The sequence below is a fragment of the Rhinatrema bivittatum genome, chromosome 9 (genome assembly GCF_901001135.1).
Source record: "Rhinatrema bivittatum chromosome 9, aRhiBiv1.1, whole genome shotgun sequence".
Classification (NCBI taxonomy): Eukaryota; Metazoa; Chordata; class Amphibia; order Gymnophiona; family Rhinatrematidae; genus Rhinatrema; species Rhinatrema bivittatum.
The window spans coordinates 176,279,745-176,295,718 of record NC_042623.1 but is presented as its reverse complement, the minus strand read 5'-3'; the positions used below and the strand labels follow the sequence as shown (position 1 = coordinate 176,295,718).

General features: G+C 44.8%; 1 protein-coding gene across 3 annotated transcripts in view; it reads right to left on the bottom strand.

Moving 5' to 3' along the window:
• Window positions 1–15,974, bottom strand: part of PLCH1 (phospholipase C eta 1) — a 342,167-nt gene that overhangs the window by 12,738 nt on the left and 313,455 nt on the right. For all 3 annotated transcript variants that reach the window (XM_029616576.1, XM_029616579.1, XM_029616578.1), the window contains exon 20: window positions 68–214. In XM_029616576.1, the coding sequence (XP_029472436.1) occupies window positions 68–214 (147 nt within the window). The remainder of the gene's footprint in view (window positions 1–67; window positions 215–15,974) is intronic.

Below are 15,974 nucleotides of genomic sequence, written 5' to 3'. Positions count from 1 at the left end.
GAAAATTGACACATTCTTATAATGTTTCAACTAAATATTAATTTTAAGTCCAGAAAACTGCACTAACCAGGCATAAGGCTGCCAAAAGCCACAGTCCGCTGTCCTACAAAGTCTCGACCAATGGGGTCATGATCCCAAACAAGGAACCGAACCAAAGCAATTTCAGGCATATGCACAGTAAATGTCAAGGTCTCCTCCCAAACAGGGTTAAATCCTGCAAAATAAACAAAGCAGTCATGGAAGGCCACCAGAAAACAGAGCACAGCTAAGTATTCTACAGCAGGCAAGTCCATTGGCTTCATTATCTATGAAAACAAATATAAAAATTGACATTTAGGTTAGTGCGCCAAAGACCATTTTTAAATCACAAATCATATATTCTAGTGTGGAAGCATCTGATTTTAATTTGTCAAAACTACATTTTCCATATAAAACTCTTTCTTGGTATATTTACTCTCATTCCTTATCCTTTGCCTCATATCCAACATTTCTTTTTCCACACATGCACACTATAAGTTATGCTAAGTATAGCCTCCCTCTTTAAAAGCTGTTGCATACCAAAATTCCAATAGCAGAAACCTATTCAAGTTAAATTATTTTTTATGAATGTGCATTAAAATCGCATGCTAATATGTAATTTTAATGTGAATGTTAGTGCAGATAATGCATGACTCACCATGGGGGGGTAAGGCCTTTAGTAAATTGTTCATTACTAACACTACTAATATACAATTTAAAAACAAAATCCATGCTTAACTACACCTCTAGAGGTGCAGTTAACGACGTGTGATAACGCCAGCTATGCTATATTTAAATGAGCCGATTAGCATGACTTTGCACATTATCAGCTCATTTAACAATTTAAGCTGCGATAATGTTAACACAAACACACCAATGCTGCTTTAACATGAATTAAACATGCATAATGCGCTCTGATAAAAAGGTCCCATGGAGCAGAAAATTCTACTAAAGTCTAGTTTTCTTCCATGCATTGCAGTGGTTAAAAAATAAAAATAAAGGGCCCGATATTCAGCCGTATCTGGCTAAGTTAGAAGGGATATTCAGCAGCACGGCTATACAGCTGAATATCTGCGCACAAATCGCTGCTTAGCCAGATATATTATATCCGGTTAAAAGGATAAGTAGCTCCACCCTGATCCGCCCACTGCGGCTAAGAGACAGCTGGATAAGTGTCTTATCCGGCTATCTAGCAGTCGCTGAATATACCCAGATATTCAGTGGACCGCTAGATAGCCGAACAGGTCCTACTTATCCAACTACTGCGCGCTAAATGCGCTTTGAATATGCCGCCCAGAACGTTGGGAGGTAAGGACTACATGATTCACCCAGTCTATCCATTTGTGCCTGCCTACTATGCTATCATAGGTCTTATTTAATGTGTACTCTTCTCCCTTCCTCCATCAACAAGATCCGCAACGCACAATAAAGCTCTGGAATTTGTTGCCAGAGGATGTGGTTAGTGCAGTTGGTGTAGCTGGGTTCAAAAAAGGTTTGGATAAGTTCTTGGAGAAGTCCATTAACGGCTATTAATCAAGTTTACTTAGAGAATAGCCACTGCTATTAATTGCATCAAGAGCATGGAATCTTCTTAGTGTTTGGGTAATTGCCAGGTTCTTGTGGCCTGGTTTGGCCTCTGTTGGAAACAGGATGCTGGGCTTGATGGACCCTTGGTCTGACCCAGCATGGCAATTTCTTATGTTCTTATGTCTAATGTATTTAGCTACTGTTTTGGCACGTATCATCTCTACTTGAAGTCCATGCCAAGTGTCAACTATCTTCTCAGTGAAGAAATATTTTAATGGATCACGATGAAAATATATTTTCTATTTAAATAGGTTATCGCCACGCACCAACCAAAAATCATCCCACTGATGATAGTGCCATAAAAACAAAAGATAATATACCTCATTGGTGAAATCTTTTTTAAATTTTTACCAAACAGCTTTATTATTTTTAATCTTAGTTTGCAACAAACTACGAAAAGTAGACAAACTACTATACAGAAAAAGAAAAAGAGAAAAGGAAAATCCTCAAACAGCTCACATTGGATTAATTTAATACACCAGTTGGGAAACTGAGCTTTGAACTGCTATCACAGGAAAAAAAACCCCTTTTAAGTGCCAATATTCACATCAACTTGCAAACAACAATGCTAAATTCTTGAACTAGATAATTGCACATTCTCAAAACAGTACTTAGCTGGAAAAACATCAACAATGCTTTATTCTCAAGCAGGATGATTGCATATTGTCAATACAGTGCTTATCTGAAAAAACAATTGCTGCTTCAGGGCAATCAACTCAACCTACTTCAAGCTGTGTGTCACACAATCACTCCAAACATCTGTTCCTGGAAAAGGCTTTTAATTTCCCGCTTACCTTGAGCAAGGACCAATCTGCAGTCTTATATTTAAGTTAGCAAGTAGCACAATTAAGACTAATCGGAGAAAATTCTTTTTCACTCAACGCACAATAAAGCTCTGGAATTTGTTGCCAGAGGATGTGGTTAGTGCAGTTAGTGTAGCTGGGTTCAAAAAAGGTTTGGATAAGTTCTTGGAGGAGAAGTCCATTAATGGCTATTAATCACATTTACTTAGGGAATAGCCACTGCTATTAATTGCATCAGTTCATCAACCAACCTCTTCCCTTCAATAATAATTCTATAACATATACCAATGCAAGGGACGCTTGTGTTCTGGTATTACTTATGTACGGTGGCTCTTATTCAAGGACAGCCAATTTTGTGGGTGTCCTTCTTTGTAGCCCCGTCTATTAATCTTTATTATCCAAAATTCAATGTAGATTTTCGTGTTTTTCTATTTTTTCGTTTTCTTTTTATCTAAAAAGATCCCCTTATCTCCCCGTTTTATGAGGCGACCCGCCTCACTATAGTTAGTCTCGGTTTCACGAAATTAATGGGTGTGGACCCATGGTTAGTATAAAAAGCGGAATAGGCAAGCGCGCCCCAGACACAGAAGGTAGGCGCCGTCCACGAGTAGGAACATGGTCAACATGACAGTAAGTATTTTTTAATGTGTAATCGGTATATGAAAAAGTCTGCTGTAATAGACCGAAGATGAGAATTAACTGTGTTATTTTTATAGCCGGAGAACTAACAGATATCGAGTACCTGTTTAGGACACAGCACAACCCCCCCCCCGTAGCCCCTGAAGCAGGCACAAGAGTGCCGAAACATGGCCCATGTCGGGCAGGCAGACGCGATTCCCGTGAGAAGCAATTGAGACGGATGCCCTGATAAGTATTGACAAACAAGTAGCGGGTCGCCTCATAAAACGGGGAGATAAGGGGTTCTTTTTAGATAAAAAGAAAACGAAAAAACTAGAAAAACACGAAAATCTACATTGAATTTTGGATAATAAAGATTAATAGACGGGGCTACAAAGAAGGACACCCACAAAATTGGCTGTCCTTGAATAAGAGCCACCGTACATAAGTAATACCAGAACACAAGCGTCCCTTGCATTGGTATATGTTATAGAATTAATTGCATTAGTAGCATGGGATTTTCTTAGTGTTTGGATAATTGCCAGGTTCTTGTGGCCTGGTTTGGCCTCTGTTGGAAACAGGATGTTGGGCTTGATGGACCCTTGATCTGACCCAGCATGGCAATTTCTTATGTTGTTATGTTCTTAAGTATCTAATTAAAATTGTTTGAAAAATCATCCAATCAACTTTGCAAGATTTTTCAAAAGACAGTATTATAACAACTGGCTCCACTCAATAGCCACATTCAGTCCAGTTGAAGACAGGGAGCATAAACTATGTATACACTTTTGCTCAAACTGAATCAATAAACGTCCTCAATCTCCCTTCATGAGGGTTAGGGAGAATCACATCAATTACACAGCAGAGTAAAACTGTAAAAAGATGTTGAGTCAAACAATGTTCAGCTAAAGGTGCATCAATTCCTTTTTTGATTAATCAGCTTTTACATTCAGACAGCCAGATTTTTAATGGTCAAATTGACGATAGCGTTTTGGACCCCAGGTTCCTTTTATCATAAGTGCATAATTGAAATACTGGGTCAGACCAAGGGTCCAGTCGTCCAGTAGGTGTTCCCCAGCACACTGCTAGAGCTTCTGCCATCTGATTCCCTCTGCAGGATACCTGGAAAGAGTATAATGCCACTAGCACTCCACCCCAGCGTAGAGTTCAATACACCCAGCAGTTGCGGGTAATAGTACCCTACTAACAATGAGGTCCCCCCCTCAGTTCCTCCAGCCACTGCTTTCCACAGCTCAGCACTGGAAAGGACAAGGCTCTCAAACACAGTTCAATCATAGCTCGGCTTCCCTAGCACCACTGCTTCTCCAGGGGCAGTCCAAGTAGGCCGTGCCTGTTCCTGCGCAGCAGTGGGTAGCGCTCTAAAACAGAGCTCTGTAACACTAGGCTTTTCCCTGCACACCTGCTTTTCCAAAGGCAGTCCAATCCAGCTGCCTGACTTCAGAGTTTAAAAACTCAGTCCTGGGCTCCCTGAAGTTCTGAAAAATGTTAATCTTTCATTTAGGATTGCTTCTATTAGGAAGAAACATTGGAAGATTCTTTCTTTACATCCATGGTTTGTTTCTTCTTGATGTTTTGCTTATAGCAGAAGGTATAATTTAAGAGATAGATTAGTCTCCTTTTGCTACCTGTGATGGGTATGTCCGATTCCTTTAATGGACACCGTGGGTCACAGAGCTTAAGGACATTATGGGATAGATTTTCAAAAGGTGTGCGCGCGCTACCCAGCGCTCACACATGGAAGTGTGATTTTATAACATGCGCGCGCTGGCATTTATGTGCGGCGACGCATCAGGGCCTTCCCCAGTTCCCTCCCAGGCCGCTCCAATTAAGGAGCGGACTGGGAGGGAACTTCCCTACCCCCCTTCCCCTTCCCTGCCCTCCCCCTATCCCAATCCTAAATACCCCCAAATTTATCTTACCTTTTGCTCCTGCTTCGGAACATGAGCAAGTTGTGAGCGCCGGCACCCTGCCGGCGCGTGATCCCCTGGCACAACGGCAAATGGCCGCCATGTCGAGCATCTCTAGCCCCGCCCCTGGACTGCCCCGTTGGCTAGCCCTGGGACTTGCACGTGTCCCGGGGGTTTATGCACGTGGCCGGGCCCTTTGAAAATTGGCCTGGCGCACGCGCCTAAATCCTGAGGTTTTACGTGCGTAAGTTTTTAAACCAGATATTTTTATCTTATAATTTTATCGCTAAAAATTTTGAATATTCTACTTCCTTAAAATGTTTTAAGTTGAAGTATTCTTCTACTTGTGAAACTTCATATGTGGTGTATATATTTATCTGTCCATGCAAGCTTCTTTATGTGGGTAAAACAACTCTGCCATTAAAAATTTGGCTGTCTGAACATAAAAGCTGTATATCAAGGAAAAGAAATGATGCTCTTTTTAGTTGAACATTGTTTGACTCAACATCTTTTTACAGATTAACCCTGCTGTATGATCGATCTGGTTCTCCCTAACCCACAAGATCATTTACTGATTCAACATGAGCAAAAGAGGATAGTTTATGCTCCCTGTCTCCAAATAAACAGAATGTGGCTGTTGAGGGGAGCTAGTTATGTCTTTTGAAAAAAATTTGCAAAATTGATTGGATGTTTTTGTAAAATAATTTTGATTAGATACTTTGAATAAAAGACTGCAGATCGTTCCTTGTTCAGGGTGGGCAGGAACTAGTAAGCCTTTTCCAAGAGCGGATATTCGGAATGATTATGTGGCACTAATCTTGAAGTACATTGAATTGATTACCGTGAGGCAGCGACTGTGAAACATGGCACACATCAGTGTTTTTTCAGATAAGTACCATATTGACAATGTACATTCTTCCTGCTTGATAATAAAGTGTTATTTTTTCAGCTGTGCCATTTTGAGAATGTGCAATCATCTAGTTCAATAATACTGCAGTTTTATTTGCAAGTTGATGTGAATATTGGCATTTGAATGGGTTTCTTTCCTATGATGGCAGTTGTAAACTCAATATTCTCACTGGTGTATAAAGTTAATCCAAAGTGAGCTGTCTGAGGTTTTTTTCTTTTACAGTACTTTGTCTGCTTTTCTTCATTGTACAATAAGATTAAAAATTACTACAAAGATGTTATGTGAAAATAAAAATAATTGATTTCACCAGTGTTTTGATCATTTTTTATTTCATGGCAGGTTAAATATGCCTAATCAAGTATGCAAAGAGAAAAAAAATCAGAATTGTACCACAAAGTGAGATATCAATGATGCAAAACACCTGCAAGCATTTTTCATGCGGCTTGTATTCAGTTTGCTTCTCCTGTTTTCATAGTAATTTATGAGACTATATTTGAAAAGGCAAATGAAATAAACAAACATTGTTTTAAATGCCCACAATATGGTTTTGCATTGCTTATTATTTATTCTGGAAGGCAGAATTCGTTAGAAAATATTCCAAGAAAAATGGAAGGCAAAGTGGGCAGAATGGGAATCTGTAGCGCATGATGAAAGCGGGGGGTTAGACTAGTGCATAGCAGCGAAGACCCTACTGGGAATATAAGCGGGAGCCATCTTGCGATGGCCATCAAAGAAGGCCTCACATGAGCTGTCAGCAGCCCCAGAGAAGCCACTGAAGGAATCAACAGCCATGCACAAGCAGCCAGAAGCAGCTCCGTTTACTGTGTGGTCTCCCGCTGTGGTCCAGATTCTGTGGCCACTACTGCAACTGTAAGGTAGTGAGAATCTAGAGACATGGTCATAATTAATGGCACATGTTTCAGTGGGAAAACCTTAAGTTCCTAAAGCTTCTGACATGCTGCATTGACATTCTCTCCGCACAAAAATGCAAATGATGCATTTAAATATGAAGTCTGCTTAACAAAACATATGCTGCAAAAGAACATTTATAATTAAACAGATGGCATAGAGCAAGTTCATTTTAAAGTTATGGAAGTTGGTATATTGTAGGTTTTAAACTTGCTGCAAAATAACAGAAGAAAAGAAAATGGAACAGGGTATGCCTAGGTTCCTAATACTTGTATGTAGGATCACACTACAATGCGTCCCATTTACAGGCATTCCATCCATACTGCTAAGTTATGAGACTTTTGCCAAATGCCATTCACAAAAAAATGGAGATGTAAACCACAGATGCCTAGCTGTAGAGAAAAGATGACAATGACAGCTACTAATCTAGTGACAAACAGGTTTGCTCTAGTGAGAATAAAGCATTGCTGTTAGTGTTTTTCCAGCTAACTACCATTTTGAAAATGTGCAGTTGTTAGGCAGTAAGATATGGGGGTCTCTCCTAATTTCCATTTGAATGATACACAAAACTCTAAAATTTTAGTCCGCTTAATTAAGTGTGCTATTAGTCTCTTCCTAAATATTGAGCAGAATAGCTTAAGAAAAAATAATCTGGAGTATATCAGGAGCTTTGAATATTTTCATGCAATTTTCTTATGCAGACCATAATTAATAACAAAAAACTGTGAACGAGCTGACTCTCTGTTTCCTGTATGCCATAAACTCTGGACTGATCCGTGGTACTACAGGAACGAAAATTATCAGATAAGAACCAATTTTCCTTTCTCTGTAAGTACCCGGATCAGTCCAGACTCCTGGGATGTACCAGAGCTCTTCTTACCTGGGATGGGATCCAGAGAGGCCTGTTCTGAGCACACCTTCTCCAAATCCTTCAGTACCAGGGTCCTGGACATCCAGCCTGTAATGCCTCGCAAAAGTATGCAAAGACTTCCATGTAGCCACCCTGAAAATCTCTTGTGGTGAAACCTGCTGACATTCCGCCCAAGACGCCGCCTGGGAGCGGGTAGAATGAGCTCTAAGACCTACCGGTAAAGGTTTACCACGTAGCAAATATGCTGAAGATATAGATTCTTTCAGCCATTGGACGATAGTGGTCTTAGATGCCATATTGCCTCGTTTTGGGCCACTCCACAGCACAAACAGATGATCCAAAACTCGAAAACTGTTCATGACTTCCAAGTAATTCAGTAAAATTCTGCGAGCATCCAGTTTCCTCAAATCCTTAGAAAGAGGATCCGAACGGTCCAGGTCTGAGAAAGATGGAAGTTCCACTGATTGATTCAAATGGAACGAGGAAACCACCTTTGGGAGAAAAGACGGAACCGTCCGCAAAGATATTCCAGAATCCAAAATCCTTAAGAAGGGTTCCCTGCAAGAGAGAGCCTGGAGCTCAGACACTCTACGAACAGACGTAATAGCCACCAGAAAGGCAGCTTTTAAGGTGAGGTCTTTTAACGTCATCTGCTTTAACAGCTCACAGGGTGCTGAACACAAGGCCGTAAGGACCAAAGTTAGACTCCACGAAGGACAAGGTAGCTGCACCGGCGGCCGCAAATGCTTGACCCCCCGAAGAAAACGAACCACATCCGGATGCGCCGCCAACGTCACCCCTTGTATGGGACTGTACAGAGAACCAAGAGCTGCCACCTGCACTCTCAAGGAATTACAAGACAATCCCTTGGCTAGCCCATCTTGCAAGAAACCCAGAATATCGAAGACAGTCGCCTGAGTTGGAGCAACCTGATGCTCCATACACCATGACTCAAAGACTTTCCTTACGTAGACATACGAGAGAGAAGTGGACGTCTTGCGAGATCTTAACAGCGAGGCTACCACGGCATCTGAATAGCCCTTGCCTCTCAGATGCTGCCTCTCAAAAGCCAAGCCGCTAGACTAAAGCGATCTATCTGGTCGAAACAGACGGGCCCCTGATGTAGAAGGTTCGGGAGATCCGGAAATTGTAGCGGACCGTCCACTGCCAGGTTGACCAGATCTGCAAACCAGGGGAGCCATGACCACTCCGGAGCCATGAGGATCACATCGGACGGATGCCGCTCCACTCGTCTGAGTACTTTGCTGATCAGAAGCCATGGTGGAAACACATAAAGGAGAACGTTTGCGGGCCAGGGAAGAACTAGAGCATCTACCCCCTCTGCTCCTGTCTCCTGTTGGCGACTGAAGAAGCGGGGTGCCTTGGCATTCCGGAACGTTGCCATCAAATCCATCCTGGGTGTGCCCCACATGTCGCAGATGGACTGAAAAGCTCCATTGGCAAGCTGCCATTCGCCTGGATTGAGACGGTGACGGCTGAGAAAATCTGCGTGGACGTTGTAGACTCCTGCAATATGGGACACCGCTATGCTGACTAAATGCTGCTCCGCCCAATTGATTAATTGTTGAGCCTCTGCTGCCACTGCCTGACTCTTGGTCCCTATTGGGGGTTGATGTAAGCCACTGAGGTTGCACTGTCGGACAGGATTCGGACTGACCTCCCGTGGAGGAGCGGGAGGAAGGATTGTAATGCCAAGCACATGGCCCAGGTTTCCAGCCGATTGATCAACCACCAAGATTCTTCTGGAGACCATTGCCCCTGCACAGATTGCTGGAGACACACTGCCCCCCAACCAGAGAAGCTGGTATCTGTGGTGAGTACTGTCCTCCAGGGGAACTCCGCGGCTCAAGTTGTCTCAGCAGAGCCACCAATCCAGACTGGACTTCTCGAGATCGGTTAACGGCAGAGGCAGGTGGAATAGCTCGGATACTGGAATCCACCGAGAAAGCAACGCTGACTGTAAAGGCGCATATGAGCAAAGGCCCAGGGGACCAATTCCAGAGTAGACGTCATGGAACCCAGGACCCTCAAATAATCCCAGACTTACGGGGTTGGTTTGGACAACAAGACTTGAATTTGACCTTGTAGCTTGATCATGCGATCCTCCGTGAGAAACACTCTGCCCTGTTGCGTGTTGAACAGAGCCCCCAGGAACTCCGACTGGGAGGGAATCAACTGGTGTAGTTGACTACCCAGCCCAGCGTCTGCAACAACTGGAGTACGCGGTGTATAGCCAACCGGCAAGTCTCTTCCAATTTTGCCCGAATCAGCCAGTCGTACAAGTATGGATGTACCAGGAACCCTTCCCGCCGTAGCTGGGCAGCCATCACCACCACCATCACCTTGGTGAACTTTCTGGGTGCGGTGGCCAGCCTGAAAGGCAAGGCCTGGAACTGATAATGCTGGCTGAGGATGGAGAACCTCAGGAACATTTGGTGGTCTGTCCGAATTCCGATGTGCAGATAGGCCTCTGTCAGATCCAAGGGCGCCAGGAATTCCCCTGTTCGCATGGAAGCGATGACAGACCATAAAGTCTCCATGCGGAACTGAGGGATCTGAAGACATCAGTTGACTCGCTTTAAATCTAGAATGGGCCAGAATGGGCCTTCCTTTTTGGCCACCACAAAGTAAATGGAGTACCTGCCCTTCCGCTGCTCCACTGGAGGAACTGGTACAATTGCGCTGAGATCTAGAAGATGCTGCAAGGTCTCTGTTACCGCCCGCTTTGTTGCATAACCGCATGGAGAGACCTGGAACTGGTGCCAGGGACGGCGTGCAAAATCTAAAGCATAGCCTTGTTTTATCACAGAGAGGACCCATTTGGCTGAGGTGAGTGTGGTCCATTCCTCGTAAAACAGAGACAATCTGCCTCCTACCACCGGCACAGAGGAATGGACTTGCCGCACATCATTGCAGAGTCTTACCTCCTTGCACCGAGGAGGTACCACCTGGTCTACTGAAACGCCTCCCGTGAATGGACCGCGACCAAGCCTGCAGCCGGTTAGTATTTGACCGAAAAGAGGTAACTGCCGAGCGAGGAGCCTGAGACCTCAGACTCCCACGAAAACGAGAACGCGAAGACAAAGGACCCCTTGACCTGAGTCTATCTTCTGGAAACCGATGAACCTTATTCTCCCCAAGAGATTGAATCATATCCTCAAGCTCCTTGCCAAAAAGCAACTTGCCCTTGAAAGGCAGAGAACCTAACTGGGCCTTGGAAGAAACATCCGCTGCCCAATTTCTCAGCCAAAGAAGCCGAAGCGCCAAAACCGCGGTAACCAAGGACCTGGCCGACGTTCTCAACAAATCATAAAGAGCATCAGCACTGTAAGCAATCACCGCCTCAAGCTGACCAGCCTGACGAGCTTCCTCTTCAGATAGCGCTTCATTAGCCTGCAGCTGCTGCACCCAGCAAAGGCTGGCCTTCAAAGCAAAATTGCTGCAAATCACTGCTCAGAAGCCCAGAGCCGAAACCTCAAAATTCCTCTTGAGCTGCAGTTCCAATTTCCGGTCCTGTAAATCCTTCAGGGCCTTGGCACCAGTAACTGGAATAGTGGTCTTTTTTGTAACCGCCGCAACCGCGGCATCAACCTTGGGGACCCGAAGGAGCTCCAAAGCCTCCTCTGGTAAAGGATATAGTTTGTCCATTGCTTTGGAGACCTTCAATCCCAGGTCCGGGGCGTCCCACTGCCGGAACAGCAGGTCCGAGGCAGAAAAATATGAAAGGGAAGGACGTAGGAGGACCCCTCAGGCCCAACACTGGATCTGTCGCGCCCAACCGGGACTCTTTGGGTGGAGCCTCGATCCTCAATTCCCTCAAAATAGCGGGAATCAGCGGACCAAGTTCCTCCCTCCTGAAGAGGTGGACCACCTTAGGGTCATCACCCTCAGCGACATGTGACTCACGGCCAAGACCCCTTCTGCGGGGCTGGGATGGAGGATCTTGATCATCTGTGTCCGTGGTATCTGCTGACGTATCTGCATCACCCTGTGACTCCCCTGATCACAAAGGGCGCTTTGCTTTCATTGCCCCCCCCCCCCCCGCTCTCCTCAACTCTGGGGCGTTTCTTTGTTTTTGGCCTTAGTGGGCATATTCAACCCAGCCTGCTTGCCAGCAGCACTTCAAGCCTTAAAGGCCTTATGTAACAGTATAATGAAATCGGAAGACAGTGAGGAGGAAGAGGAAGAGGAGTCGTCGTCTGTATCTCCATTGGGGTCAGCTCCTGGGGCAGGAGGGTCAAAAACTGCATCTGCACCCTGTAAAAGTGGTGCAATGCTAGTCAGAAGCTGGCACTGAGGAGATAACACTGACGGGAGAATCCCCTCCCCCGCCGCGATTTGTGCCACCGCATCGACCGGACCCAAAACAGCACCCGTTCCTGCACTCAGCGGGAATGGGAGAGAAATTGGAGGTGGCAGGAAGAAGAAGAAGTCACCCGGAGCAAGACACCCCTGGACGCCGCTGAAGGTCCCTCGTCTCCCAGTAGACAGCAGGAACAGAGGCCGTCCCAGGAAAACCGCATGTGCGGCAGGCTGATCTCCGCGGCTCAAGAAAAGAAAACAGCTGTGAACAAAAAAGAACCCCGCTGGCACCAAAATTACCCATGAACAAGAAGGGAAAAGGAGAGTACAAGAAATCAAACTCGACTGGCTGAAAACTTCTGTTTTTTTGTTTTTGTTTTTTTTTAATAACCTAAACCTGCCGCCTCAGAGTCCTGGGTCCATCTAGGGTGAGTGATCCAGGCTCCCCAGTATCACCCCAGGAGCTGCTGAAAATTGGCTTTAGGGTCCTCAACCCCCTAGCCGCAGCTGCCTCAGAAACCAGGGGGGATGGTCCCCTCAGGGCCTGGCAACCCCTGGGAGGCTGAAAGCTCTCTCATTCCTGTACCTGAATTCCTTTGAAATTGGTCTTCTCTTTTTCCTTTACTTTTACCTTTTGCTCTTTTTTTTTTTTTTAAACTAATCTGCCTACAACCTCTACTAACTCAGTAAAACAGCTCAGACTGTGAATTTTGCACCTCTACCATCTGCTGGACACAGAGTAATACTGACGGACTGTGGGTGGCACCTCAGGGTATAGGGCAGAGTCTGTCAAAACTTCTCTGTCTCCATCTGCTGGAGGGGAGGAAAAACCGAGGAGTCTGGACTGATCTGGGTACATACAGGGAATGATGCATTTAGAAGCAACAGCAGCATTAATCTCATATTTACTTTTTTTTTTTTTTTTTAAATATGGTTCAGAATAATTTTACTCAACATATATTTGGAATTGTATTATATATGTGTTTATATGTGACGCTGTTTTTGCAAATGGCCTGTTACTCTTCTTTGCACTCTCTCTAGTTGACTCGCACTGTATCTGTGGCATTATCCCCATTTTATGTTATAACGTTATCGGTGCAGGCCCTTTTCTGCCGTATTGTAACATGCTTTGATCTCATCTGCTGTAAAAGCATGTAGTAAATAAATGACTGATTGGTTTTAATGGTTCAGTTGTGATCCACCTAGAACAATTGTATGTAGAAGCAGAATATAAACAGTTTTAAATAAAACAAGTATCTGGCACTCCTCTTGGTAAAATAAAAGTGTTCAGTCTTATTCATTGCAAAATCAACTCATTTAATATGGTACAGCACAAGTTAAAAATATCAACTATAGAGAAAAAATATGAGAAGTTCTCATTATGGACAGACAACAGTTATTTTTCAACTGAATGCAGGGCTTAATTCGTGGGGAGGGGGGGGGGCATGGCCTGGAATGCAATTCCACTGCTTCTTTTCAGATTTGAGAAGAGCTGCAGGAGCGCTCTGCTCCAGTCCCTCCCCTCTAGGCAGCCTGCAGAGAAAAGTGGAATGAGCCTGAAACAGTCAGAGCAGAGAGCATTCTCTCTGCCTCTGTTGTTCTGACCCCTCGCCTCCTGTTCTTCAGGGAACAGGAGGAGAGAGCATGATCCTGAAGCAGTCACTGCAGCACATATAATATAGGTAGCCAGGACATACGCACACTGGCATTTGCCCTTTTACAAAGTTAATAAAAACACAGACAACAAATTGGAATCAACAGGGCCGCAGCTTTATTACATATCACAACACATGCCCGAGCCCAGATACACTAATGGGCCGATACAGTACAGTGCGCTCCGGCGGAGCACACTGTTAACCCGCGATTGGACGCGCGTGCGTTACCCCTTATTCGGTAAGGGGTCGAAAACGCGCGTCCAACCCCCCCGAACCTAATAGCGCCTGCAACATGCAAATGCATGTTGATGGCCCTATTAGGTATTCCCGCGCGATTCAGAAAGGAAAATGTGCAGCCAAGCTGCACAATTTACTTTCAGAAATTAACTCCTACCCAAAGATAGGCGCTAATTTCTCTGTGCACCCTCTGACTTAATATCATGGCGATATTAAGTCGGAGGTCCAGAAAAGTTACAAAAAGTAAAAAAAAAAAAAAATTTTTGAAGTTGGCTCGCGGCTTGAAAACCGGCGCTCAATTTTGCCAGCATCCGGTTTCCGAACCCGTGGCTGTCAGCGGGTTTGAGAACAGACGCTGGCAAAATTGAGCGTCGGCTGTCAAACCCGCTGACAGCCGCCGCTCCTGTCCAAAAAGAGGTACTAGGGACGTGCTAGTGTCTCTAGCGCTTCTTTTTACCTGTTTTTACCGCCGGACCTAATTTGAATAAAGAATCTCGCGCACAGGAGAGTGGCCTGTGTGCGCGCTGGGAGACTGGGCATTCGCCTGCTCTCCCGCGGACTTTACTTTATCGGCCCGCAAATTAGGTAACTCCCAGTAACCATCCACCACGATCACCACTAGCCACCCAGCTAGCAAGTTCCATAAGCCTTAAACTCAGTGGGAGCACTGAGAGGAGAGGATCACCTTGGTAGTGGCTGAAAGGAATCGGTAAGTTTTTGCTTGGGAAATTTTCTTTTTTTAAAAGTACTGGGGCGAAGTAAACTATTTGGGAATATTATTTAGTGTGTTTGTGCTTTTAACAGTCAGTAAGGCAGCTAATAAGCAGAAGTTAGAGTGTTTGTATATTAAAAACAACAACAACAAAAAAAGTAGCCAGAAGCTAGAAATAAGCTAGGAGCAGTGTATACCTAACTAAAAAGGTTGAAAAGTTCAGTTCAGTTACTCACCTTGGAAAGGTGTTAAGGTAGTGTGATTTGGTTTGATTAGGTACCAACATTTGTTAATCAAGAGAGCAGTGAGTCACTCTGGCTGACTAACTGAAGTTAGACTGTATTTTCCAACCCACCCACCCCTAGCTCATCCTTTAATTTATAGGCAGGTGCCACTTTCACAAAAAACCCAAAAACCTTATTGAGAGTTTGATCATTCCCCTGTAGGCTACTACCAGACATATAGTGAATTCACTAATACATTTAAAGGACATTAATTAGACACATTCCTACTCCCATAGCAACCTAAAACTTAAGAAGGAACCGAACAAATTTGAGATGAAGGCAGCAGTCCAGCAGCAAGAAGGGGGCTTCCCAGTCTTTTGCATCGAGTATCACATACATAATTTTTTTACCCGCCGGTGAGAAATTGTACATGTGCATGCAATGCAAAGAGTTCCTGGCTCTCAGAGAACAAGTCCGATCTCTGGAGGCTAGAGTGGCAGACCTGGAGGAGCTGAGGCAGCCAGAGAGGTATATAGATGAGACCTTCAGGGACATAGTAGCCAAGTCCCAACTTCAGACTGGTAGTTTTGGTGCTGCCTTGGAGGAAGAAGGTCTCATGATTGGAGAGCATCAACCTGGTGCAGCAGGAAAGAATCCTGTAAGCAAGGATCTGCTCTCCAGGTGGTACATTGTCCTTTTACACCAAGGATGTCTCCCCAAGGCCTACTGCCCAGGAGGGAAGGGTTAGGTTGGCTGTCATAGTTGGTGATTCAATTATTAGGAATGTAGACAGCTGGGTGGCTGGTGGGCGTGAGGATTGACTGATAACATGTCTACCTGGTGCGAAGGTGGCGGACCTCACACGTCACATAGGTAGGATTTTAGACAGTGCTGAGGAGGAGCTGGCTGTCATGGTACCTCTGGGCACCAACGACATAGGAAAATGTGGAAGGGAGGTTCTGGAAGCCAAATTTAGGCTCTTAGGTAGAAAAATCCAGAACCTCCAGGATAGCATTCTCTCAAATGCTCCCTGTTCCACGGGCAGGTCCCCAGAGGCAGGCAGATCTCTGGAGTCTCAATGCGTGGATGAGACGATGGTGTAAGAAAGAGGGATTCAGTTTTGTAAGGAACTGGGGAACCTTTTGGGGAAGGGGGAGTCTCTTCCGAAGGGATGGGCTC